This window comes from Ornithorhynchus anatinus, chromosome 2 (genome assembly GCF_004115215.2).
Source record: "Ornithorhynchus anatinus isolate Pmale09 chromosome 2, mOrnAna1.pri.v4, whole genome shotgun sequence".
NCBI classification, from domain to species: Eukaryota; Metazoa; Chordata; class Mammalia; order Monotremata; family Ornithorhynchidae; genus Ornithorhynchus; species Ornithorhynchus anatinus.
The window spans coordinates 42215565-42242697 of record NC_041729.1 but is presented as its reverse complement, the minus strand read 5'-3'; the positions used below and the strand labels follow the sequence as shown (position 1 = coordinate 42242697).

The 27133-nt window shown below is 42.4% G+C and overlaps 1 protein-coding gene across 8 annotated transcripts in view; it reads left to right on the top strand.

Moving 5' to 3' along the window:
* SUN1 (Sad1 and UNC84 domain containing 1) overlaps positions 1–19642 on the top strand; it is a 55409-nt gene extending 35767 nt beyond the window's left edge. For 5 of the 8 annotated variants that reach the window (XM_029051951.2, XM_029051981.2, XM_039911088.1 and 2 more), the window contains 16 exons: positions 261–344; positions 661–771; positions 2446–2544; positions 3097–3190; positions 3789–3847; positions 3971–4125; positions 4353–4589; positions 6991–7077; positions 8011–8054; positions 10464–10599; positions 13148–13402; positions 14317–14401; positions 15114–15229; positions 16220–16387; positions 17157–17249; positions 17796–17909. In XM_029051951.2, the coding sequence (XP_028907784.1) occupies positions 261–344; positions 661–771; positions 2446–2544; positions 3097–3190; positions 3789–3847; positions 3971–4125; positions 4353–4589; positions 6991–7077; positions 8011–8054; positions 10464–10599; positions 13148–13402; positions 14317–14401; positions 15114–15229; positions 16220–16387; positions 17157–17249; positions 17796–17909 (1937 nt within the window). Of the gene's footprint in view, positions 1–260; positions 345–660; positions 772–2445; positions 2545–3096; positions 3191–3788; positions 3848–3970; positions 4126–4352; positions 4590–6990; positions 7078–8010; positions 8055–10463; positions 10600–13147; positions 13403–14316; positions 14402–15113; positions 15230–16219; positions 16388–17156; positions 17250–17795 lie in introns of all 8 variants that reach the window. The other 3 variants (XM_029051976.2, XM_016225556.3, XM_016225552.3) reach the window with 2 other exon arrangements.
* The last annotated feature ends 7491 nt before the right edge of the window (positions 19643–27133 follow it).

The following is a 27133-nucleotide window of genomic DNA, read 5'->3' as shown; positions in this document are numbered from 1 at the left end:
AAGATTAATACTCTGCATTAACTTTTCGCAGGTCTTTCTTGTAACCCTGGTCTTGTCTTGGGAAAATTCAGTTTGCCAGGTGTTGCTGCTTTATTTTATAGAAAGCCCATACATTGTTGTTCACCTTTATTTGACATGTTACCTTTTTTGCATTTTAGCTGCATTATTTCAATTAGCATGCTCTATTGCTTTGGTTTCATCTAAATCTAGAAGTATTTGAATTTACATGAACATTCCTAAGCTCTATTTTTGTTATGCAGCTCATTCAAATTACTGTGGAAGTGTAAATGTAAAAGAAATTCTCAGAGACGATGGCCACCTCAGTGTAAATGGAGAATCATTATGTAAGTATGTTTTTTTTGTGTGTGCGCATGTAATACTTAGTCTTAGTTTTGTAGTAAGAGTTGGTGTTGGAATTTTGTAATAAATACTGGATTTGTTAAACTTCTGAGTTACCAATTCAATTCCAAAGCTTCAGTTCCTTATAAGGATGCTGTGGATGTACTACTTAAGCATTTCTCATAAGTGACCAGATTTCACTTCTATTTTATATAACCAGTGGTTTTGAAAGCCTAGAATTGAGATGAGACTAGACAATCTGTTGATTGATCATCTGCCAGTTTGTCACATTAATTGCTTAATTGTTACCACAACCAACAGGTGATGACTGTAAGGGGAAGAAACATCTTGAAACACATACATCAATCCACATGCAATCTTCAAGGTCAAAAAGGGTAGCCAGGACCATTTGGCACATCTTTTCTTATGCAGGTTGACTCTCTTGCACATTTTTTGTTTTTGTTTTTCCATCTTTCTCCACAACTGCTAATTATTTGTACCTTGTTTTGAAGAACAGTGTCAGAATTGATGATTCAAAGCAAATCTACATAAAAAAAATGCTGGTGGAATTTTCTCAACTTGTGTTACATATGTAACAAATTCATTACTTGTCTACTATGCAGTAAGCCACTTGCCCAGGGGAAATGTAAATGACTAATATTTTCATTTTGCTCTCTCCTAACCTCTTGGGAGTAGGCCGGTACATTTTTTGTGCTTGTTTGCCAGGTTGCAATAGAGTTAAAACTGATCAGTTAACTGGATGTGTGAATAAAATCGTGGTACTGCTTCTCAATAGCCTCTAGTTAATGCTCAGTCATATTTTAGTGGGAACCCTTCAAGCGGTAAGCTTAATTTGATTAATTTGAGTCTGTCATGTTTCATAAATTTGTTGGGCTACACTGTCTTTGATCTCTGAAGTCGTCTGAAATTGACACGGTGGGTTAGGTATTCCAACTGCAGAGCGGAAGGAAGGTTTGTCAGAAGTCTCAGCCCACTATGCTAACAATATTAGGAGGTGGGGATTTCCATGGATCCAACCAGCCATCTACCAGCAACCCTTGATATAAAATTTATATTGCCGAATTGCTCATAGACTTAGGCGTAGGATAATAGCCAGGAGTGACCTTGAGGTCATCCAGCCCTAAGCTTCTAAGAAGCTGAATGACTAATCCATCCAGGGCAGATGGATGCCAATTTCATTTTATTCTCTTTTAATGTTTTAGGGAGAAGACATGATGCTTGAACAAAGCATATTAATATTTATCCCTACTCACTCCATAAGTATCTTTGGTAGAATTTTACATTTACAAATTTCTGCATTTTCAAAAAAATTTGCTTTAAAACATTGCTCTCCTAACCGCCCATTATCATGTTATGCCAGTGTCAAGTATTAACTCAGTTATTTATCTAAAGTTCAGCTACTACAAGTTCCCCAAAACACTTGAAGTTCAAGTGATTGATATGTGCGCGCGGCACCCTCCCCCCCCCCCCCACCTTCAAGATGTTTAAATTAGACTTAAAAGCGAAGGGATAAGTTTGAAGAAAATTATTCAGCTGCAAAAGAATCATGTAGTCTTACTTTCTCCCTGCTTTGTAAATTACAGTAAACTCTTGATTCTCTGGCTTAGGGCAACTGGGCAATGAAAAAGTGTGGGTAATTGAAGAATAGTTCTCACAACCAAACATGGATGTCGTTTTGATTCAGGGCGCACCGCCGTAGTTGATGTTGGAGCATGGGGCATGCCTGTGCTGAGAAAACCTCCAACATTTTGTCATGCTTAACGGCGTTGAGTAAGACCAAACATTCCAAACCCCGCTTGGACACACCATTGCTCACCTGCTCTCTTCTCCACCTCCTCAGAGCGGGAAGGGCACAGATAATACCCATTTGTGGCACTGATAACCTGCAGCTGGATAATTCAGAGTTTACTGCATTGCCTTTAAAAGGGAAACAATTCTAGTCAACTTTAAGCTCATGCATATAAGGGTTTTTTTGCTTCATAGATCAAATATCAAATTGAAAAATGTGTTTCGTGGGTAGAGAACATAGTTTTTGGGTGCATGCGGCTGTGTGTGCAATCTGTATACGCATTTCATCTATTCTAGGTTACTTTTTGATGCAAACACTGCAAAGGATTGGAGTTGCAGGGTGGTATGTGTCCAAGAAGGTGTTATCGTTTCTGTGGTTGGCCATTGTCTCTCCAGGTGGTTATTTTTTGCTTTTATACATTAGCATGCTCTCTGCATCCTTTAGGATATTAATCCACTATACGTAAACTGACTAAACAAGGTTTGCTTTTTTAGGTTGATATTTTGATGCTTGAAATATTAGAACTTCTTTCATTACTTTCTAAATGCTAATGTATTTATAATGGGAAAAGTATTTCTTGTTTTATGGGCTTTGAACTCTGACCGTTGGATTTTAGTAGAGCAAAAAGTGCATGTATTTGGCTTGATTTTTCTTTCCTCTTTTTCCTTGTCTAGAAGCATTATTTATTACTGCATGACTTTTCTTATATGCTGATTTAGTATCACTATTTCTGTGGCATATGCATATTTTGATACGTAAAGATTTTAGCAGACCATATTTTCCCTTAGTTTCACCTTGATCACCCACATTCAAAATTTCTTAGTGTAAAAGCATTTGCTGTTCCATTCATATGTATTTCTGGGATGTTTCCTACCAATCAGTGTATTCTGCAGACAAGCTTCATTTTCCTCAGAATCGTCCCTATTCCGGTGTTGGTTTTCTTTCAGGGAAGGCAGCCTCTGGAACATTCTGGTGGCTAGGAATTGGATGGTACCAATTCGTTGCTTTGGTTTCTTGGCTGAATGTGTTTCTTCTTACAAGGTGAGGGAACCTTCCTATGATGACAATTTTTATTTTTTGAGGGAATGACTTTATGCTCACTATTACTGAACTAAGTGCAAGGGAGAAGGCGTCAAAATTGATTCAGATGTGATCCACAGGGGGATGATGTGCAGTCTAAGCAGGAGAGGGCAGACGCCTAGAGAAAAAAACAGGCTAAAATCAACAATTCCAAAGTAAGACTGTAGCAGTGGATTTCTAGTTAGCGAGGGTACCCCTTGTCCACTCCTCCACTCAGGCTCCTCAATGCTCTAGGTAGGGCCAAACCATCACAACCATTCCAGCTACCAGTGTTAGCAAGGCAAAGTGTTAGAATGCCCATCACGGGCTCTCTAATCTAGGAGTCAGAGTTTGGGCTGCATTGTAGTGGCGAGTGTGGGGCCATGTCTTGTCATTTTACTTTCAAATCTGACTGCTGGCCCCCAAGATTGGCTTCCATGCTTTCCTAATCAGTTGTGCCTTTGTGGGAGGAGAAAAGTGTTATTTGGAACATTACACAGCAGGGGAAGAAGCTGTGTTAATCTCTAAAACGGAAGAGTAATACTTATCCCCAATGAAATATTTTCTTTTTTTACTATAGATGCCTTCGAAAAGTTTGCAAATTGTTTCTGTTGCTCATCCCCCTGTTACTTTTACTAGGTGAGTGTTTTTGCACTGGCCAAAAGCTGTGTACACGTCTCAGTTTTTATCAGCATTGGGTAACTCAGATTCATCTGAAATGCCAGAATGTTTTAAACAAAAAAATGTATGTTTTCGCCCAAGGTCTTGGTCTGTCGTTATGGGACCAGGGAGGATTCCATTCATTCTTGCCTGTATTTAATTGGAAAAACATGTATAGACCACAAATGGTGAATGATGAGTCCAGACCCTTTTTCAAGCCTCAGACCGATTCTTCTCATCTTAATCAACCTTCAGAGGTAAACTGTTGGACAAACTCGCTCAGTGGTGCCGGAAATGTTTTGCTTCTGGGGGCGGATCTGCAGTGCTGCCAAAAGCCTGGTTTCCCAGGAGCCACGTGCTAGGGGCTGTGACTGCCATCCTTCCAAATACCTAATGCTGCAACTTCTTTAAGGCCTTTCCCCATGTGTAGCAAGAAGTATCTATCAATTCCTTATTCTTATATCTTTAATTCTGCCAATTTTAGGGTGATACAAAATTATTTGATTGGCATCGAATGGGTGAGATAGAAAGGAAAATGACCTTTCTCTCTGAGCGATGTCACAACTATGATGAAGAATATGGAAAGGTGACTCTGCTGCTTCAGAAACTGCAGACCAGAGTAGATCAGATGGATGATAAAAGTGGATCATTGACATTGATTAAAAATATAGTGGAGGAGCATCTGAACGAAATGAAATCGGCTGGGACGTCAGACTCGAAGGTAAAATTAAGAAAGGGTTGTAGTGTTTTGCATGTTTGGTAAAGTTGCATTTTTCACTTTTATGCTGGAAACAGCTTGGATTGAAAAAAATTGTAAACAGTGGAGCAACTATTTTCTTATGTCTCAACTTCCTATAGCCTGTTCTTAACAATAATAAAATGGTAGTAATTGTGGTTTTTTTTTAATGGTATTTGTTAAATGCTTATGACATGCCAGACACTGTACTAGACACTCTACTGAGTGCTAGGGTAGATGCAAGATAAGCAATTTCTGTAGAGAAAATGCATTGTACTCCCACTGTTATATGTTCCATGCCTGAGCAAAAGCATTTTTTCTGACATTGCATTACCTTGTACCTAGACACCTGTCTGTTACTGGAAGAATGTTTCTAATTCTGCAGAAGATTTTTATCCAAACTGCATGATGAAGACATTACAGCAGAATTGACTATTTGATGTATTTCTTCTTATTCTCTAAGCTTACATAAGAATTGAGCAAAAGTAGAGCAGTGAGGTGGTTAGTTTTCTGTTGTTGGTTTTTGGTTTTTTTGGTTTTTTGCGGGGCGGGGGCTTGGTTTTTTAAGGGGAAAGGTGGGAACAACACAGTAACCACATCCTGAAACTTTGGAAATTGGCTAAATTGGCATGGGGCAAGGCCAGTGATTGAAAGGGAATAGGAAATCCTAAAGGTTCTTGGTGACACAAATTGGAAGCAGCCTTTTTTTCTGTCAATAGAATGTATTGAGAGTGCTTTATGTGGAGAAGTGTGGCAAGTGCTTGGGGAGAGTACAAAGAGTTAAACACAATCTCAGCCCTCAAGGGATTTACAGTCCTGTAGGGGAGGCATGCATTAAATCAGTTATGGTAAAGGGTAAAGCAATGGAGTTTAAAGATACCTAAATAAGTGCTGGTAGGAGTGAGAACTGAAGTCCTAATGTGATGTGAAAGTGCTTTGGGGGGAAAATAGGGCAGGGGACAGTAGAGTAGTAGAGAGAGCGCTGATTGAGCCTTTAAAGCCAGTGGTTAGGGGAAACGAATGGGCAACTGGAATGGGAAGATTTTGAGGAGTGTTGAGATGTCCCACAAAATGTTTTAGAAAATTAATCTAGTGGTGAGGGGAGAGCTTGGAGGCATGCGAGGAAGCTGATGCAGTAATTGTCAGGGAGTGTTTTCAGCTACTAATCTTTATTGAAATTTTTAGAGATTATCCAGACTGCCAGAGGGAGGGAGTTCATTGTCCCATCTCTTTCTCTTATGGGCTGATATAGTAATTGTAGCTTATATACTGTTTTTCTATACCTTATCAAAGGAAACTCCAGGGAGAGGTTTGTTTTTTCTTCTTCCAAGAGATAATCTCTTGCATTTGGCGTGATTAAGCTCACTCCCACTGGTTAGTAAGCAGGTCTAGCCATCTTGATAGCAAGGTTGTACACAGACATTCTGCTTAACTCTGCCTACATCTTAAAATTTAATGGGGTTTTTATTCTCTGAACTTCTCAAAGCAGCAGCAGCAGGGTAAGGGAATTGAGTTAATGGTAGGTTGAGAAGTTAATGGGAGGTGTTGTGTTGATGTCAGAATCTCTTGAGGTAGACTAGTGGTTACTTTCAAGATAGATTCGTTTGTATATTTCCACTGGGAAAAATCCTTTTCAAAATATTTCGTAGTCCTTTGTAGGTATAGTCATAAATTAGATCATCTAGTTGAACTAATAATTAGCTGCCCGCTACATGACCTTGGGTAAGTGCCTTTTAACCACTGAAAAAGGATTAATGTTTTTCCAGCTTCCTGTCCCTTTCTTTCCATCTTTCCCCACTACCTTCTCTCAACTGGCAAAGTTTTGTTACTAAAAAGAGGGGTGTTGGGATTCTGGCTTATTAAAAAAAATTGATAATGTTGATAGTTAAGTGTTTACTGTGTGTCAAGCACTACTAAGTATGGGAGGGAGCAGATACAAAATTATCAGGCCAGACGGTCTCTGTCCCACATGGGGTTCACAGCCTAAGTAGGAGGAGAAAAGATGTTGAATTCCCATTTTACAGATTGGGAAACTGAGGAACAGAAGTTAAATGATTTACCAAGGTCACAGAGCAGGCAAGTATGTGTCTCTGTGACAGAGAAAGAGGTAGGAGGTAAAGGTATAGTGTACCATCAAAAGAATGCAATAATTGTTTTTTGACTTTTGTGGAGATTAATCTTAGAAGTACTTATATGACTCACTGACATTCCTTCAACTCTTTCTTCCAGTACACACACAAAACAAAGATATGTTATAGTGTATAGTCGATGGAGGTACTCATTACATGATTTGAATTGCCAGATTAACACAAAGTATTTTAAATATTCTGCGAAAGTCAAAACTTGCCTCTGTTGCTATTACAATTTATATACTTTTGTTTTTAAGGCTGATTATATGGCTTTCTACCAAAAACATGAATTGCGTATTTTGAAGTTGGAAGACCTTCTTGGAAAAATATCAGAAAAATCTGAGGTACTTAATCATTCTTTTCCAGTTTAGCTGAAAAAAAAAGCAATAAATTTATTTAAAAGAACTAATATTGTTTGGATAAAGCAAATTCTTGTATTGCCCACAATTCTGTCAAGGGTTTGATGGAACAATACTATTTTTGACGAATTCTCCCAATAGTTGAAGACAGATGTTTCTTTGTGGGGCTTTGCCTGTTGTACCTTTTTCTTTCCTCTTTTCCATGTGCATGTATTTTCAAGTGGCCTTTTTGTCCTGAGAGTTTATGCATTATGAATTAAGACTCAAAGGAAGAAATGAAGTGCAAAGATGAGGGACATCTCCAGCACTATAAACCTGGAAGTGTTTCTGTGGGGGGTTTAAAACTATTATTATGGTATTTGTTAAGCACTTACTATTTGCGAGGCACTGTTCTAAGTGCTGGGGTAGATACAAGGTAATCAGTTTGGACAGAGTCCCTGTCCCACATGGATCTCACAATTTCCCACATGGGTCTCACAATCTTAATCCCTATTTTACAGATGAGGTATTTGAGTCACAGGGAAGTTAAGTGAATTGCCCAAGGTCACGCAGCAGAGCCTGGACTAGAACCCAGGTCCTTCTGACTCCCAGGCCCGTGCTCTATCCACTAGGGTCATGCTGCGGCTCAAAAAAACACCCTCCTATCGTGGGACTTAAATTCACAAACCTCAAGTTAACTAGGTCATGTGTTTCATGTGTTACCAACTGAGCTGCTGAAGAAACATTCCAGATTAATCCGTGAGGGCTCTTCAGAACTTTCTTCTTCTTTTTAATCCCTTTTCACGTCCCCTCCTTTAAGATATTTTCTTCAGGGACGTGGGTATTAAGCATTGATTAAACAAATTGTGTGAATTTGTGGAAAAGCTGACATGTCCCACAGACACCATATATTCAAGCAGGATGGCTTTTCATTTTCAGGTAATCCAGAAGGAACTTGAACAGGCCAAATCAAGAACGATTAGGTAAGACGATTTTGTATTCACCATTTATGTGTCCTTGTGTTAATTTGTTGCCATGAGAATAAGCCTAGGTACTACAATAGAAGATGCAGAGACTTCTTAATAGTCAGCCCTGAGTAATGGATGTGTGGCGTCTTTAAGGACAGCAGCAGGGCTCTGTAATTGAAGTTGATGTCATTGTAGATGTCAGTCCTGATCCAAGTTCAGTGAAGGCAGACCCCATTTATGGCCCAGTTTTCCTGAATCTTGGAAGGTTGGAGAGGTGTTTCTTTGCTCATGTTGCTTCTCCTATATAGTTATCCCGGTGCTGCATGGTGCTTCTCCTATATAGTTATCCCAGTACTGCTGAGATGTCATCTTAGCAGTTGAACATGACATTCCATATGGGTCCAGAAGCACAGTGGCCACCATATTAATGGGAGTCACATGTCCATCTCAGCTCCGAGGACATAGGCCACTTTGGCCTGTCTTTACCCTGCATAGACAGAAGTTCCAATTACTGAGGAAAATTGGGTATGACCATCTAAGTATGTTTTGTATTGTTTGTGTCCCTACTAGACTGTGAGCTTCTTGAGGGCAGGAATCGTGTCTGCCAACTCAAGTATATTGCACTCTCCCAAACGCTTAGTACAGTGCTGAGCACACACTGCTCAGGGAATACCATTGATTAATTCATTCGTATAAAAAAGAAGTAGACATGGGCAGAAATCCCTTTAAATTTTCAGGGTTCATTTAGGATAAAATTATTAAAGTTCTAAGCTTTCGTAATGCAGTTGAAGAAATTTTAACTTGAAGTATTTTAAAGAACATGAACAATAGTAAGTGCAAGCATATGAGATTGATAAGTAAAATTGAGGTTTGTTGACCAAGATTCACAATCCAGGTCTGGGCCTATGCAAGAATCAGTTGTGTGATGCCAGTAGAACAGGAGGTCTAGAGCCTGCACTCCTAACTCCTCTCCAGGGTATCTAATAGGCTGTTTAGGAGATCCATGGTTGAGGCAGGCTTTCCTTATCTCATCCTTGATAGATTTCAAAGCCAGGAGATAATAATAATAATGGTAGTAATAACTGGTATTTGCTAAGGGCTAACTAGGTTCCAAGCACTGTACTGAGCACTGGGACAGATGCAGGATAATCAAGTCAGACACAGTCTCTATCCCACATGGGGCTCACAGTCTAATTAGGACGGAGAACAGGTGTTGAGTCACCATTTTACAGATGAGGAAACTGAAGCACAGAGAAATTAAGTGACTCGCCCAAGGTCCAGGCAAGTGGCAGAACCAGAATTAGAACACAGAGGACCTGACTCCCAGGCCCATGTTTTTTTCTCTAGCTCACTGATCTGACCCCATGGAGTGTAGAAAGGAGGAAACCAGGAAAACTCTTGGACTTCGGGACCAGGCTGGGGGTTGCAGTGTGGTGGCACAGGGCAAAAAGTGGAACCACCATCGTGGAGGCTTTCTAGGGCCACGTGGCAGGATAGTATGGCTGCCCCTGCTCAAAAGGCTGTGGGAATGAAGAACATAAAATTTATCCCCTGGTGCCAATCCCATGGGGGTAATAGTCTTTCTAATTCCCATGGCGCTGATGGCCATGGTTGGGGAAGGAGCACCATCTTGGGCTTGCTTTCACCTTTTCCTAATTGGGGAGAGGGATTCATGGGAATTGAACGTGGCTTTTGGGTGATGAAATGTGCTAATTTATCTAAGTTTATTATGCATGTGTGTGTGGATGTTTTGATATATGCTTTAGAAATTTTCACTTGGGGATAAAAATGCCTGTAATTATGTTTAGTGGCAAACATTGATATTATGAATATTCCAAGCAGCATTATGTAGTAATAAATGACCGTGAGCCCCATGTGGACTTATCTTGTATCCACCCCAGTTCTTGGCTAATGTTTTTATTGTTATTCATTATATATAACCTGATAATACAATTTTATTATGAGCAGAAGGCCAGTTATCCAAATTAAAGGAAGGCCAAGAGTAATTCAAATAGACAGAAGTTCAGATAACTGAAGGAAATTGGGTTTGGCCCCCTAAGCGTGTGATCTCTCTCTTCTCCCCCCCCACCCCCCAATTAGTCAAACTAGATTAGTTTCAAGAAAGTTTTTTTTGGGTTTTTTTAATAATTGGTTTTCTATTATAGCTGCTTAGAAACTTTTAGACTAAAATTATTTTATAAGGTATGTTGGCAGTATTGTCAGATATGGGGTGAGTGCCGCCTGAGTTATCCGTAATGAGAGGTTGTGCAAGAATATCTTCTCCCATCCCCCACACTGTAGAATAATTGGATGTATAGAACATCTTCCTGTCATAGGTAAACATACTTGCAGGAAACACCTATGTACACTTTCAAAATGTGTGATCATTTTGTCACCTGCCTTTTTCTTCTTTTGGTTTATCAGTGAAGGTTATGAACATCAGGACCTCCTTTCCAAGGTTAAACATTTTGAACAAGAGCTGGCCCATTTGAAATCTGAATTGTTGACTTGGCAGGGCCTGAAGACCAGCTGTGAAAAAATAGATACCATGCACACAAGAGTAAGTTTTTTTTTCTGTATGGTTTGTTGTAGTTATATATTACATATCTCTCAGGTGTTGAAGTAATGGTGTGAGAAAAGGTCTTGATTAGATTTGCTAAAATTGTGTGTGTCCCTACTAGACTGTAAGCTTCTGAAGGGCAGGAATCGTGTCTACCAATTCTAGTGTATTGTACTCTCCCAAATCCTCCTTGACCTCTCTGCTGCCTTTGACACTGTCGACCATCCCCTCCTCCTCCATACCGTATCTCACCTTGGCTTCACGGACTCCGTCCTCTCCCGGTTCTCCTCTTACCTCTCTGGCCGGTCATTCTCGGTCTCCTTCGCTGGCGCCTCCTCCCCCTCCCATCCTTTAACTGTGGGAGTTCCTCAAGGGTCAGTTCTTGGCCCTCTTTTGTTCTCCATTTACACTCACTCCCTCGGTGAACTCATTCGCTCTCACGGCTTTGACTACCATCTCTATGCAGATGACACGCAGATCTACATCTCTGCCCTGGTCCTCTCCCCCTCCCTTCAGGCTCGCATCTCCTCCTGCCTCCGGGACGTCTCCACCTGGATGTCGGCCCATCACCTAAAACTCAACATGAGCAAGACTGAGCTCCTCATCTTCCCTCCCAAACCCGGTCCTCTCCCAGATTTCCCTATCACCGTGGATGGCACGACCATCCTTCCCGTCTCTCGGGCCCGCGATCTCGATGTCATCCTTGACTCGTCTCTCTCGTTCACCCCACACATCCTATCCGTTACCGAGACCTGCCGGTTTCACCTCTACAATATCGCCAAGATCCGCCCTTTCCTCTCCATCCAAACGGCTACCCTACTGCTACAGGCTCTCGTTATATCCCGGCTAGACTACTGTGTCAGCCTTCTCTCTGACCTCCCTTCCTCCTCTCTCGCCCCGCTCCAGTCTATTCTTCACTCTGCCGCCCGGCTCATCTTCCTGCAGAAACAATCTGGGCATGTCACTCCCCTTCTTAAACACCTCCAGTGGTTGCCTATCAACCTCCGCTCCAAGCAAAAACTCCTCACTCTAGGCTTCGAGGCTCTCCATCACCTTGCCCCTTCCTACCTCTCCTCCCTTCTCTCTTTCTACCGCCCACCCCGCACACTCCGCTCCTCCGCCGCCCACCTCCTCACCGTCCCTCGGTCTCGCCTATCCCGCCATCAACCCCCGGGCCACGTCCTCCCGCGGTCCTGGAACGCCCTCCCTCCTCACCTCCTCCAAACTGATTCCCTTCCCCTCTTCAAAACCGTACTTAAAACTCACCTCCTCCAAGAGGCCTTCCCAGACTGAGCTCCTCTTCTCCCTCTACTCCCTCTACCACCCCCCCTTCACCTCTCCGCAGCTTAACTCTCTTTTCCCCCCATTTCCCTCTGCTCCTCCACCTCTCCCTTCCCATCCCTTCAGCACTGTACTCGTCCACTCAACTGTATATATTTTCATTACCCTATTTATTTTGTTAATGAAATGTACATTGCCTTGATTCTGTTTAGTTGCCATTGTTTTTACGAGATGTTCTTCCCCTTGACTCTATTTATCGCCATTGTTCTTGTCTGTCCGTCTCCCCGATTAGACTGTAAGCCCGTCAAACGGCAGGGACTGTCTCTATCTGTTGCCGACTTGTTCATTCCAAGCGCTTAGTTCAGTGCTCTGCACATAGTAAGCGCTCAATAAATACTATTGAATGAATGAATGAACCTAATACAATGCTGTACCAATCAGTGTAATACCACTGATTGATTCATTCATATAAATAAGAAGTAGACATGGGGAGAAATCTCTTTAATTTTCTGGGCTGATTTAATCAGGATCAAATGATTAAATTTCTAAAGGTTCGTAATGCAACTGAAGGAATTTTAACTTGAAACATTTTAAAGGATATTGACAAATAGTATGTGCAAGCATTTGAGATTGATAAGTAAAATTGAGATTTGTTGAACATTGCTAGTTCATTACTAAGTTTCCTGGTGGAAACAGAAATTTGACAAAGTCTGTTGTCGAAAGTACATTCACCAAGTTCTCTTTCGAAGTAATTTTTCTATCAGCATCAGGTATATGAAAAAAGGAGTTGTTGGTGACTTGATTGCCTGTGTTTGGTGCTTGTCAGTCCATAATCCCAGATTTCTTCTTTTAGATATTTCTGTGAAGTGTTTTGACTCTTTTCTCGAGTAAGGTTAATAAAGTGAAGGTGAAAAATTTGTCCAATTTCTTCTCTGAAGATTTTAAGGACCTATGAACATGTGTACTTATGAGAAATTTAATTTAACTTTGTTTCAACTGAATTGTTGAAGTGAAGTAATGTAAATTATATTAGAATGTAAAGTCTTAGGGATTGTGTGTATCCATTCTGTTACATTATATTTTCCCAAGCGCTAGTACAGTGCTGTGCACACAGTAAGCACTCAATGAACACGATTGATTGATTAAAGACTGGGTATCTTCAACTCTTACTGTCCTCTCTGAAGTACCTAGTATTGAGCTATGCTTACAGTGATCAGTAAATAATGATTCTATAGATTAAATAAATCTCATAATTATATTTTCCCAGGTCGATTCCCAGGTCAGAGAAACTATCAAGCTTATGTTTTCTGGTGATCAGCAAGATGGCTCTCTTGATTGGCTGCTACAGTGGCTTTCTTCCAAATTTGTAAGCAAAGGTGACTTACAAGTTTTATTACAAGACTTGGAGCTGCAAATTCTGAAGAACATTAGCCTCCACATGTCTTTGACAAAAGAGACACCAACCTCAGAAACAGTGATAACTGCTGTGAGGAGTGTTGGGATTTCTGGAATAACAGAAGCAGTAAGTGGGCACTGTTTGTTGAAAATCTATTGGAAAGTGCTACATATTTAATGCTGAAAGACAAAGAAATCTGCTGGTAGTGGGAATTAGATATCATATCTGTATTCCTGTAATAAGCATGCTTTTTAAAGAATTTTTTTTTTGGAAAACCAGGGTGCTTAAAGTACTGGTTGTCCCCATCCCATTTTCAAAAATAGAACCCAAGTGTGCTTGCTCCCCTGAAAATCATTTTAAGCCCATTTTCTGCCCAGAGTTAACTCTGGGTTTCAGGGAGTCCAACTTAGTTCCCATTCCCTACCCTGGAATCGATTCTTGGCAACTGTCCTGGAACCCATCCCAGAGTTGGAAATGGGACCCAGCCATCTTCTCATATGGCAAGAACCTTGATTTTTTTTTTTCCCCCTTCACTGCTTTCCCATCCCACATCCCCTTCTTTTGGGGTAGAAATAGGTTTTATGTCGTATTTGGGGATATGTGGTAATTGATCTGATCTTTGGGTTACTCTCTGGGAATAAATTGAGCACTTTGCAAAGCATGTTAACTCTTCCATTACACCATGGAGCCATCCGCCTATGTGGCTTCACTGTGTACTCTTGAGCAGCATACAACTCTCAAAATAGTTGGGTTGAACTGTGTAGAACAGTGGGGCAGGCTCACCGTCTCTTAGGTCTCGTCAAGCCCCCTCATGTCTTGTCAAGGGGCCTGGTCCGTGTGTACAGTGTCATAGCCACAGTGATAATATCCATTTGTTTTAATTCCTTGGATACTGTCATATAAAAATCATTAGTTAAAAAATAACCTGTCCTGCAGAAAATAAGCGAAATCACTGTTTTTAGCTTTAATTTGAAGAAATTCTCAAATTGCCCTTTTTCATTCCCATTTTCTGCCTTCCACACCGGAACACGTGTATCCAGCAAGCACATACAATTGTAAATAATGCTCTGAAGCTCTATTCTCAAGACAAAACTGGCATGGTGGACTTTGCTTTGGAATCTGGAGGTAAGTAAAGCAAATCAATTCATGAGAAAATTTCCTTAGACAAAATGATTATCAAGCTATCCTCCTGATGGTAGGATTCCTTAAGGCTCACACAGTACTTGAAAAAATTAAATGAAAAAAATAATAAATGATAGCCTGCTTAAGGGTGCTGAACAGAATATTGATTTGGAATGGGTTTGTTCCTGTTTTGGAGTGGTTACTGTTATCTGTTTTAAACTGAGGTTGGATTTTTTTAATAGCCTGTGTGTTTTGGTGATAATTTTTGTCCTTCATATGCATATTTTGAAGTATATTTTAAACATTATATATTTTCCTGAGATCATAAGTCAGGAGGGAAGGATGCATAGAGATGGTCAAAGGAAAAGTTAATAGGAAGAATGTTTTAGTATTTATAATAAAATTAAATACCATAAGGAAGAGGATTATGTTGTTCAGAATTTCACGTTTGTTCCAAACTTCAGTTTTATTGGGTATCACTAGTGAAAATTAAAAAAAAAAAATTAAAGGAGAACACAGAAGATTAAAAGTAATTGGAGTTTAAGGGTGTTAGTGAGCAGGATACTTTCAGGTATGTTGAACTTGAGAAATTTTAAGTCTGTAAACACCAGTTGCATGACTTTCATAAAATAATAACTTAATTATAAAAGAGATACAAACTGATTCTGCATCAAATGATATTTGATATACCTTGTAATTGGAACTTTGCTTTCAGGTGGTAGTATTCTGAGTACTCGCTGTTCTGAGACATATGAAACCAAAACCGCATTAATAAGTCTCTTTGGAATTCCTTTGTGGTACTTCTCACAGTCTCCCCGGGTGGTGATTCAGGTAAGTAAAGTTGAGTAAATAGAAATTGAGTTATTTGCAGCCAGCCAGCAAGTCTTTATTGATCATCCACTGCTGCTGCCTAGGTGCTTGTGGTACCTGTTGGCAAATCTAGGGTTCATAATTTACCTGAGCCTTCAGTCTAGGATTATGGAGAAAAAGCAGACCCATTTTATATTTGATAGCATTAATCGAGGTGCCTAGATCGATGTCTCGTCGTCCTTTATAGTTGTCCTCTGCTTCCTATCTATGGGTACCTGTGGTTGAGACCGATGTGACCCCCATAATCCATTCTTTTTGGGTAAATACGTTGATTAACAAAAATCACAAATATCACCCAAACTTGTGATAAACAGCTAGCTAATAAGTAAAGGGACTACTTTCTTGGGAAGTGCTTTGAACTATGATTTAAGAGGAGGATTTTAAAGGGGAAGGTGATAGTATGATAGCCGAGAACTGGAAGATTTTCATTCATAAGGAACAGATGGAACCCAAGAAGAGTAGAAAACACAAAGCAGTGAACAAGATCAAACAACTATAAATTGCTTCTGTGTGGTTTCCTAATTCTTGTCGCATATTGTCTATTTATAAAGCCAATTTTTAGATGCTTACACTGGTAAAATGAAGTATCAGCAAAAGTTTGGCTACACAGATTCATTTTTTAAGGACTGAAAGAGGATATTTGCCAATAACATTCATTTACCATAATTACTACTCTGGCATCAGTCATCTTTCCAAATAAAGCATTTACTTCCCATCTGGTATTTTACATACAATGATTTCTCATTTAATATAGGTCGTAAAGCAAATTTGTGCCTAAAGGAGTTGCAAGAAAAGTATTTTCTACTAATCAAGGGAATTTATGCTGGCAATTTACTGTAATTATTTTGAAAGATGAGAGGAATAATGTTTCTGGCTGTTGTTACATCAGTACTCTGAATACCTTGCCAATTATGTTTATTTAAACTCCCAATATTTGCCTTGGTTTCATAGCCCGACATACATCCAGGGAACTGCTGGGCATTTAAAGGATCCCAGGGATATCTTGTTGTTAGACTGTCTATGATGATTTACCCAACAGCTTTTACGCTAGAACATATACCAAAGACACTTTCACCAACCGGCAACATCACCAGTGCTCCTAAAGTTTTCTCAGTATATGTGAGTATCTTTCTTTGATAACGTCTCACTTAAATAGAAGAAAATATTTGATAATTCTGGTAATCCTGTCAGATACTCCCTTCAGCGTTTGGTGACCTACTTTTAGGAGGTAGACAATTGTGTATGTTTTTACATTTATCCAGTTCTCCTACAATGCCAGGTTTTGCATTCTAGCAAAAGCCTGTGTTAAAAACAAGCGGCACAGTAGTACTCAATTTATATGGCACTACATCGGTAAACCATTTCTTCTGACTTCTCCTCACACTGTATCCAAACAGGAATTAGTACTCAATTTATATGGCACTACATCGGTAAACCATTTCTTCTGACTTCTCCTCACACTGTATCCAAACAGGAATTAAGGAGAAAAGGAATTCCCAAATTCCCTAACAACGTTCTGGGTTTTAATACCAGCTCTGCCGCTTGTCTGATATGTGGCTTTAGGCCACTTAGCTTCTCTGAGATGCAGTTTCCTCATCTGTTAAATGGGCATTCAATAGCTGTTTTCCCACCCTTGTAATCTGAGAGCCCCAAGAGGGACAAGGGACTGTGTCCCACCTGATTATCTTGTATCTACCCCAGCGCTTACTACAATGCTTGGCATATAGTAAGCCCTCAACCACAGTTATCGCTATTATTATGTGCTAACGTGCGTCATCATGAAAGCGTACAGTACAGCAGAACTCAGTGTACATTCAAAATTCACACCAAGTGCCCTGTTTTTCCAGTTTACGATGGTGAGGTCTTTTTGGCATATTTTTGATAATAGGGATTAGAAAATGAATATCAGGAAGAAGGACTGCTTCTAGGACAATTTACTTACGATCAAGCAGGAGAATCACTTCAGATGTTTCAAGCAGCGGTAAGTACATTGCAACAGATTGGGTTTTTTCTCTCTGGGCATCAAGCACAGTTGACTATTTTCTAAATCATTCCCTATTTATATGCTTATTAAGAGTTGCGAGTTGCCTCTAGAGTGTAGCCTAAGGCTTTATCATTGATGGTTAAACATTGTGGTGCTTTCCATTCCAAAATGAGATCATTTACATAGCGACTCTTAATGAAAGAGGACCCTGAAGTATCTATGTGCCGTGAAACCATAAGCAAATGCACGACTGCGGTTTAATCTCGCATTCATAACTTCAGTATTGGGAATCTTAGTAGCAATTAGCTGTTCATTCATTACTTTTTATTTGTTCATCGCAAAATTGAAGTGAATCACAGAAAACAAATTTCAAGTTTAATTATGTTTTGACTGCTATTTGGAATTGGCACAATCTACACCGAGTTTGGAAAGAAAATGTTGATGAACAAATATGGGAAAAGTTGACTTGTTGAGAGGGGGTGTAAGCAGTGGCTTTTGACATTACAACATAACACAGCACAATTCATTTTCTCTTGCTTTTAGAAAAAACCTGAGAAGGCTTTCCAGATAGTGGAACTTAGGATTTCTTCCAACTGGGGCCATCCTGAATACACGTGTCTGTATCGGTTCAGAGTGCACGGAGAACCTATCAAGTAAAAACACCCCCTTTATTTGGACATTTTTGTATATATCGGACACCCTGAAACACTGGAATCCTTCCAAAATGAGGGCACATCCTACTGCAGGATAAAATTACCCTTATTGAAGTTCAAAAGCTGTCAGCTTAATGGTCAACTTTATATTTTAAATGTTCATGGCGAGAAACTGCATGATGAACACTCTGCTTCACAGAGCTAGTTAGCCAAACAGGTGATATATATTGTATTCCATTGGAATGTACAGTTAACCAACTACTCGTTTTGTTCTTGATCTTGGGATCTGTCTGTTTATAACATAAACCTCATCTATATACTGTGTTTGCGTGGCACCCGAAGTCAAGGCAGGTGAAACATTCACCTTGAGTTTGGTTTTGCTCCTTTCTGTTTGTCTCGTAAGGACTATTTTGGCAGATGATTTCTCATCTGTTCAGTTGTACACAGGTTACTGTCAGGGAAAAATAATGCAACCAAAACTTCTTTAAGCACCAGAGGCCTAAAACTTGGCTACTTTAAAGAATTGCCTTAACCCAAAAGCCAGTGGTTATTTTAAATTGGGCAGGGGAAGGAATCCTTCTATTCTGTTCTTCGGGTTAACTTGCCCTTATTTGTCAGTCAGTGAGACGAAGAGACTCTTATTAAATGTACTAACTTTTACTGGACAATAAGTTGTGTGCAAGGGGGTGGGGGGGGGGGGGAGGGAAGGGGGCTTGTTTTTTCAACACTGACTTGAGAGTTTGGTTGTAAGATTAACCCAGATGTAAATCATCTACACAAGCAGTCTCTGTAGTCAAAATCAATGATTTCTCAGGTTTGAATTGTGCTCATCCCGCTTAGGTTAAATTAAGTTACTCTAGGGTTTGTTTTGGGGGAAATTGTGCTACAAAAGACGACACTAATGTGTACCAAACTCTTTCGAAGGCGGCATGTTTATTCCACTATGTTGTTAGCAGTGCTGTTGATAATGTGCTCTCTAAAGTGGCTAATTTAGCTGCGAGTGAATTTTCTGGTCATTGTTCTTTCCTTCAGCAACAGTTTTCTTACTGGATAGAATTGGGAGTTGCATCCTATTATGCCTGCATGCACCACTTTCACGTGTCTGATCCTTAGAGGCTTTTTTGGTTATTGTCAATATTTAATATTTTGAATATTTTACTGAAAAATCTTTATAAATAAGACATCTGCAAGGCATTTTGTGAGCAGATATTTTATCTTAAAAATTGTATTCGATTTTATCGGGTCGAAAATTTTAGGTGTACCATAAATGTTGTGTTTTCCGAAAAAGATGAAACGATGGTGCTGCTTTTCTGAATAGAGTTTTATGTATATTGCACAACAGTCCTCAAACATAACAGTGCTTGACAAAAAGCCCCATGAATTAGCATTGTTTGCTGTCTTGACAGGAGTGGAACTAATGCCTATGCAGAGAAGTTGGATACCGTGTACATTTATTTCATATATTTTAGGTTAAATATTTAAATTGAAATTATCCTGTATAAATCTAAATTTGGGGATGGACATATTTTGAATACTAATTTATTTTTTAAAATGCAAGATAGGACTTTGTGCAATGTATTTTTGTAAATGCTTTTCAAAATATTTGTCTCTAGTGTTTCTTTTGCTGCCTCCAAATTGACGAGATGCTATTGAGATGTTTAAATAAAGAGTTTTAATTTTTGAAAGTGCATGTAATGTTTCAAGCATAATAAACGGTATATTTCTTTTCCGAACTGATATTGTATTCTGCCATTTGAAAATCACCCACGGTTCTGTTCCTCTGCCGGACATCACTGAGCATTGATTATCTGTTGATGAAAGCCAATTGAATGTCCAGTAGTTAGCGGTCATTCTAGTATGGTGGTGGATCGGACTCAGACTGTTGGAAAATTCCCTCTGGCTCTGAGCTCCCAAAATGATTTCAAGGCCTCACTGGCCTTCTCCCCTTCCCCACAGCACCTAAGCACTATTACTACTACTACTACATAGAGAAGCAGCGTGGCTCCGTGGAAAGAGCCCGGGCTCGGGAGTCAGAGGTCATGGGTTTGAATCCCGGCTCTGCCACTTGGCAGCTGTGTGACTGTGGGCAAGTCACTTCACTTCTCTGGGCCTCAGTTCCCTCATCTGTCAAATAGGGATGAACACTGGGAGCCTCACCTGGGACCACCTCATTCCCCTGTATCTACCCCACCACGTAGAACAGTGCTCTGCACATAGTAAGCGCTTAACAAATACCATCATTATTATCATTACCTCTGCCCAACAGGGAAGATGGACGAAGAAGAACCTGTCACCATGGCTAAACTGCCCGGGCCTTCTGAGGATGCTGAAACTCCCTCGGCTGCAGGCGTGAAGGGCAGAGAAGCAGCGTGGCCCAGTGGATGGGGGTCAGAAGGACCTGGGTTCTAAACCTCTGCCACATGCCTGCTGTGACCTTGGGCAAGTCACTTAACTTCTCTGTGCCTCTTCATCTGTAAAATGGAGACTAAGACCGCAAGCCCCATGTGGGACATGGACTGTGTCCAACCTGATTAGCTTGTATCTATCCCAGAGCTTAGAACGGGGCCTGGCACCTCGTAAGCACTTAAAAAAAAACAACCAAAAATGCAAACTGCCTTTCTCCACTCCTTTCCTTGATGCCAGGCATGGCAATTTAGGATTGGTTTAGGATGATTTCTCGATCATCTGCTGGTGTTTGATTAAAGGGATCAACAAACCTGTGGATAGAGAGTACTCGAATAGACATCTATTTCATTTTCTTAAGAGACCTTAGGGTGGAACCGTGACATGGCTCTCATAACAAAAAATTATTGCGATTGGAAAGGAATGTTCTGTAAAGATAAGAAAACTGGCTACCCAGAGGGTTAAATGGCCACTTGTCAGGAAAGAGATGTGCAAATAATCTAATCTCCCAGGGATTGGAAGCTAGCAATGATGTTTTCTTCTGTTTTCACAAACGATCTATAAGAGGGCGTGCACCATGAAATCTCCAAGTTTGTGGGTGTCACTAAGGTTTTTTGAGGTTAAATGCTGTGCAGTTGGAGGTAAACTCCAGGAATCAATCAATTAATGGTACTTATTGAGCATTTATGATGTGCAGAGCACCATACTAACCATGTGGGAAAGTACAAAAGAATTGGCAGAAACGTCACGTTCCCTGCTCATAACAAGCTTGACTTCAAAGGTATGTGGCGTTTGAGTTTGAATGAAAAAAGGTGCAAGGTGAATCCATTTGGGGAATACATGATCCAGCTAGCAGTTTCAACGATGACAGGCTCTGACCTGGCCACCATAATTTTAAAAAGAGAGGCAGGAGTCATGGTGACTGCTTTAAAACATCGGTTTAATGCTCAGCAGCTGTAGAGGCCGCCCAATGCTGGGCATCATCAGGAAGGGCATAGAAAATAAAACTTCCTTGTGCCTATCTTGTCTTCTCACCATTTGACCTCTCGCTCGTGTCTTCTCTCCTGCCTACTGCATCCTTTATGCGCTTGAGGCTATTACCCTCTAAGCACTTAGGTACTCGCCCCCACCTTCCCCTCCAGTACTTTTTCTTTATTCATGGTTGCTTCTCCCACCTATAATTTATTTTAATGTCTGCCTGTCTCTCCCCCTTGTGCCGTCCCTCCAGTCCCCCAGTTAGATTTTAAGTTCCTTAAGGGCAGGGATTGTATCTAACTTTATCTGTAAAGAGGGGGATTAAGACTGAGCTCCACGTCCTACCTGATGATCTTGTATTTTTCCCAGTGCTTAGTACAGTGCCTGGCACAGAGTGTTTTAATACCATTAGACAAAGAAATGAATGCTAGAGAAGCAGCATAGCTCAGTGGAACGAGCACGGGCTTGAGAGTTAGAGGTCATGGGTCCGAATGCCGGCTCTGCCACTTGGCAGCTGTGTGACTGTGGGCAAGTCACTTAACTTCTCTGTGCCTGTTACCTCATCTGTAAAATGGGCATTAAGACTGTGACCCTCATGTGGGACAACCTGATTACCCCGTATTACCCCAGCGCTTAGAACAGTGCGCTGCACATAGTAAGTGCTTAACAAATACCAACATTATTATTATTGATCGACATAGCTTTGCCCACTGTGAGCCCCTGCGCTCTCTGCCCGTCAGCTATGACTCCGATGAGGAAAGACCTTCCCTTGCCGCGACACAGTATTCAATCGTATTTATTGAGTTTTTACAGTGTGGAGAACACTGTACTAAGCGCTTGGGAGAGTACAATATAACAGACATTCAAAGCCCATCTCCGAGATCTCACTCCAAAGCAGTGCTCTCAACCCTATACCTAACCAGTCCACAGGTTGCATGAGGTGGAGACCCAGGCTTTCTTGCAAGCCCCCTCCCTCTCTTTCCTAGGCTAAGCCAGTGGAAGGGCATGGAGGTCAAAGGATAAAAAACAATAATAAATAATGATATTTAAGCACATACTATAGTCCAAGTGCTGGAGAAGTTACAAGATACTCAGGTCCCAGTCCCTGTCTCACATGGGGCTCTAAGTTGTGGGTAAAGAACTAATGAAGAAAAAAGGGGCTTTTCTTTCTGCCTAATCCTACATCCACTCCAGGGTAACAAAATGTTAAGAACCAATTCTTTAAACTGATGTTCCTCATAATACAAATGGGTGGCTCCCAAAGTTCAAGAACATGATTTAATTATGGACACGGGGTGGTGAGCTACATAAATTTCACTGTACCAATACAGCACTGGTATTTCCCCATGTGATCCAATGACATACCTTTTTCACTGCCAATTCACTGCTCTTTTTTTTTGTTTTGTTTCTCTGGGTTGGCTCAGAAGCCACTCTGTGAACAACCCAGGCCAGGATGCCGAGGGAGACACCGAAGGATTTAGAAGCGTGGGTCGAGTAGTGACCAGATGGATGCCTGAACAGCACCTGACTCCGGAACGGAATGCGCAGGAGCAAGGGGAGCCAAGCCTGGGTTGTAAGCCTTATGTCCTTCTGGGCAGGATCTGTGGCCTCGGTAGATATTAAATCATGAGTTTCCGCGCCTAGGTGAGGACTGGCCAACGAAGCTAGAACCCTCTGGTGGCCCCATTGGTGCCCGATGAGCCCCCATGGGAGTGAAACAAATCCATAATCTGCTCTTCGATAATACTAATAGTGGTATTGGATAAGTGCTTACTGTGTGCCAAGTTATGGGACAGATACAATATAATAATAATAATGTTGGTGTTTTAAGTGCTTACTATGTGCCGAGCACTGTTCTAAGCCCAGGGGTAATAATAATAATGATGTTGGTATTTGTTGAGCGCTTACTAGGTGCCGAGCACTGTTCTAAGCGCTGGGGGAGAAACAGGGTAATCAGGTTGTCCCACGTGGGGCTCACACACTTTTAATCCTCATTTTACAGATGAGGGAACTGAGGCACAGAGAAGCTGAGTCACATGCCCACAGTCACACAGCTGACAAGTGGCAGAGCTGGGAGTCGAACTCATGACCTCTGACTCTGAAGCCCAGGCTCTTTCCACTGAGCCATGCTGCTTCTCCAAGATACAGGCTAATCAGCTTGTCCCACCTGAGGCTCATAGTCTTCATCCCCATTTTACAGATGAGATAACCGAGGCACAGAGAAGTGAAGTGACTTGCCCACAGTCACACAGCAGACAAGTGGCGGAGGATCAGACCCTATCTCTGTCCCACCTGGAGTTCTCATAAATTTTATCCATTGACAGATGGGGAAACTGAGGCATGTGGATTTTAAGTGGCTGGCCCAAGGTCACCCAGCTAGGATTAGAACCCAGGAAAATCAATCATATTGAGTGAACACTTACTCTGTGCTTTGGGGGAGTATAATAAAATCAATCGAGAGTATTTATTGAGTGCTTACGTTGTACAGAGCACTGTACTGAGTGCTTGGGAGAGTACGGTATAACAGAATTAGCAGAAGCGCTCCCTGCCCACACGGGGCTTACAGTCTAGAGGGGGAGAAAAACATTAAAATTATGGCTGTGCACAGCAGGGCTGTGGGCCCTGGGACTCCAAGGCCCTTGATTTCCATGGAAGCGGTGTGGCGTAGTGGATAGAGCACGGGACTGGGAGTCAGAAAGTCATGGGTTCTAATTCTGCCTCCATCACTTGTGTGCTGTGTGACATTGAGCAGGTCACTTCACTTCTCTGGGTCTCCATCCCCTCATCTGTAAAATGGGGATTGAGACGGTGAGCCCCATGTGGGGCGGGGACTGTGTCCAATCCCATTCACTTGTATTCACCCCAGCGCTTAGTTCTGTGCCTCTCACATAGTAAGCGTAGCTCAGTGGAAAGAGCACGGGCTTGGGAGTCAGAGGTCATGGGTTCTAATTCCACCTCCGCACTTGTCAGCTGTGTGACTTTGGGCAAGTCACTTTTCTCTGTGGCTCGGTTCCCTCATCTGTAAAACGGAGATCAAAACTGGGAGCCCCACGTGGGACAAACTACCTTGAATCCCCCCCAGTGCTTAGAACAGTGCTTGGGCACACAGCAAGCACTTAACAAATGCCATCATTATTATTAAGAAATACCAGCATTAAACTCTTAGTATTTCCACTAGGCCAGGCTTCATTAGAGAACTAGCGTGGCTCAGTGGAAAGAGCCTGGGCTTAGGAGTCAGAGGTCATGGGTTCGAATCCCAGGTCTGCCACCTGTCAGCTGTGTGACGTGGGGCAAGTCACTTGAATTCTCTGGGCCTCAGTTCCCTCTTCTGTAAAACGGGGATGAAGTCTGGGAGCCCCACGTGAGACACCCTGATGACCTTGTATCTACCCCAGCGCTTAGAACAGTGCTCGGCACAGAGTAAGCGCTTCACAAATACCACCACCGTTATTATTATTACTACTTGAATTCTCTGGGTCTCAGTGCCCTCATCTGTAAAATGGGGATGAACCCTGGGAGCCCCAGGTGGGACACCCTGATGACCTTGTATCCCCTCTGGCGCTTAGAACAGTGCTTTCCACATACTAAGTGCTTCACAAATACCACCATTATTATTATTATTACTTGAATTATCTGGGCCTCAGTTCCCTCATCTGTAAAATGGGGATGAAGCCTGTGAGCCCCACATGGGACACCCTGATCATCTTGTATCTACCCCAGTGCTTAGAACAATGCTCGGCACAGAGTAAGTAGTAATTGTGGTGGTATTTGTGAAATGCTTACTCTGTGCCACCACCATTACTACTACTTGAAGTCTCTAGGCCTCAGTTTCCTCATCTGTAAAATGGGGATGAAGCCTTGGAGCCCCATGTGGGACACCCTGATGACCTTGCATCTCCCCCAGTGCTTAGAACAGTGCTTTCCACATAGTAAGCGCTTCACAAATACCACCATTATTATTATTATTACTTCATTTGTTCATTCGATAGTATTTATTGAGTGCTTACTATGTGCAGAGGCACTGTATTACTTGAATTCTCTGGCCCTCGGTGCCCTCATCCGTAAAATGGGGATGAAAATGGGAGCCCCACGTGGGACCCCCGATGACCTTGTTTCCCCCGCATCGCCTTATTATTATTTGGTTTTCGGCTCCCGCTTCGACTGTCTCTCTCTCTTGTCGATTTGTCCTTCCAAGCGCTTAGTCCAGTGCTCTGCACATAGTAAGCGCTCAATAAATCCTATTGAATGAATAGGCAGCGTGGCTCAGTGGCAAGAGCCCGGGCTTGGGAGTCAGAGGTCATGGGTTCGAATCCCCGACTCTGCCCCTTGTCAGCTGTGTGACTGTGGGCAGGTCACTTCACTTCTCTGGGCCTCAGTTCCCTCATCTGTCAAATGGGGATGCAGACTGGGAGCCTCACGTGGGACCACCTGGTGACCCTGTATCTACCCCTGCGCTGAGAGCAGTGCTCCGCACATAGCAAGCGCTTAACAAATACCAACATTATTATTATTAGTGCAGTGTCTGCACATAGTAAGTGCTCGAACACTGGGCCTCAGTTCCCTCATCTGTCAAATGGGGATGAAGAATGGGAGCCTCACGTGGGACCACCTGATGACCCTGGATCTCCCCCAGCGCTTAGAACAGTGCTCTGCACCTAGTAAGCGCTTAGCAAATACCATCATTCTTCTTCTTCTCTGGGCCTCAGTTCCCTCATCTGTCAAATGGGGATGAAGAATGGGAGCCTCACGTGGGACAACCTGATGACGCTGTATCTCTCCCAGTGCTCAGAACAGTGCTCTGCACAAAGTAAGTGCTTAACAAATAACATTAGTAGTAGTAGTACAGTATTCTGCACATAGCAAGCGCTCGAAAACTGTGCCTCAGTTCCCTCATCTGTCAAATGGGGATGCAGACTGGGAGCCTCACGTGGGACCACCTCATTATCCTGGATCTCCCCCAGCGCTGAGAGCAGTGCTCCGCACCTAGTAAGTGCTTAACAAACACCAACATCATCATTATTAGTAGTACAGTGTCTGCCCAGAGTAAGTGCTCGAAAACTGTGCCTCAGTTCCCCCATCTGTCAAATGGGGATGCAGACTGGGAGCCTCACGTGGGACCACCTCATTATCCTGGATCTCCCCCCAGCGCTGAGAACAGTGCTGCGCACCTAGTAAGCGCTTAACAAATACCAACATTATTATTAGTAGTACTACAGTGTTCTGCACATAGCAAGCGCTCGAAAACTGTGCCTCAGTTCCCTCATCTGTCAAATGGGGATGCAGACTGGGAGCCTCACGTGGGACCACCTCATTCCCCTGGATCTCCCCCAGCGCTGAGAGCAGTGCTGCGCACCTAGTCACTTAACTTCTCTGTGCCTCAGTTCCCTCATCTGTAAAATGGGGATGAAGACTGTGAGCCCCACGTGGGACCCCCTGATTCCCCTGTGTTTACCCCAGCGCTTAGAACAGTGCTCTGCACAGAGTAAGCGCTTAACAAATACCAACATTATTATTATTAGTAAGCGCTTAACAAAATACCAACATTATCATCCTGCTTATCAGACAGCGCTGGTGGCCATTGAACAGCAGCGGGGTGTGTGGCGCCCCGCCCCTCCCCCCTGCCCCGCCCCTCCCCCCTGCCCCGCCCCTCCCCCCTGCCCCGCCCCTCCCCCCTGCCCCGCCCCTCCCCCCTCGCGCGCGCGCCGGGGGGGGGGTGTCACGTGAGCGCGCGCGGCGCCCCGCCCTCGCGCCGGCCCTTCTTGGCCCTCGCGCGCCGCCGTAGCGGGCCCCGCGACGGAAGCCGACGAGGCGTCGTCCGGCGACGCAGGCTGCGGCAGCCCCCTCGCTCTC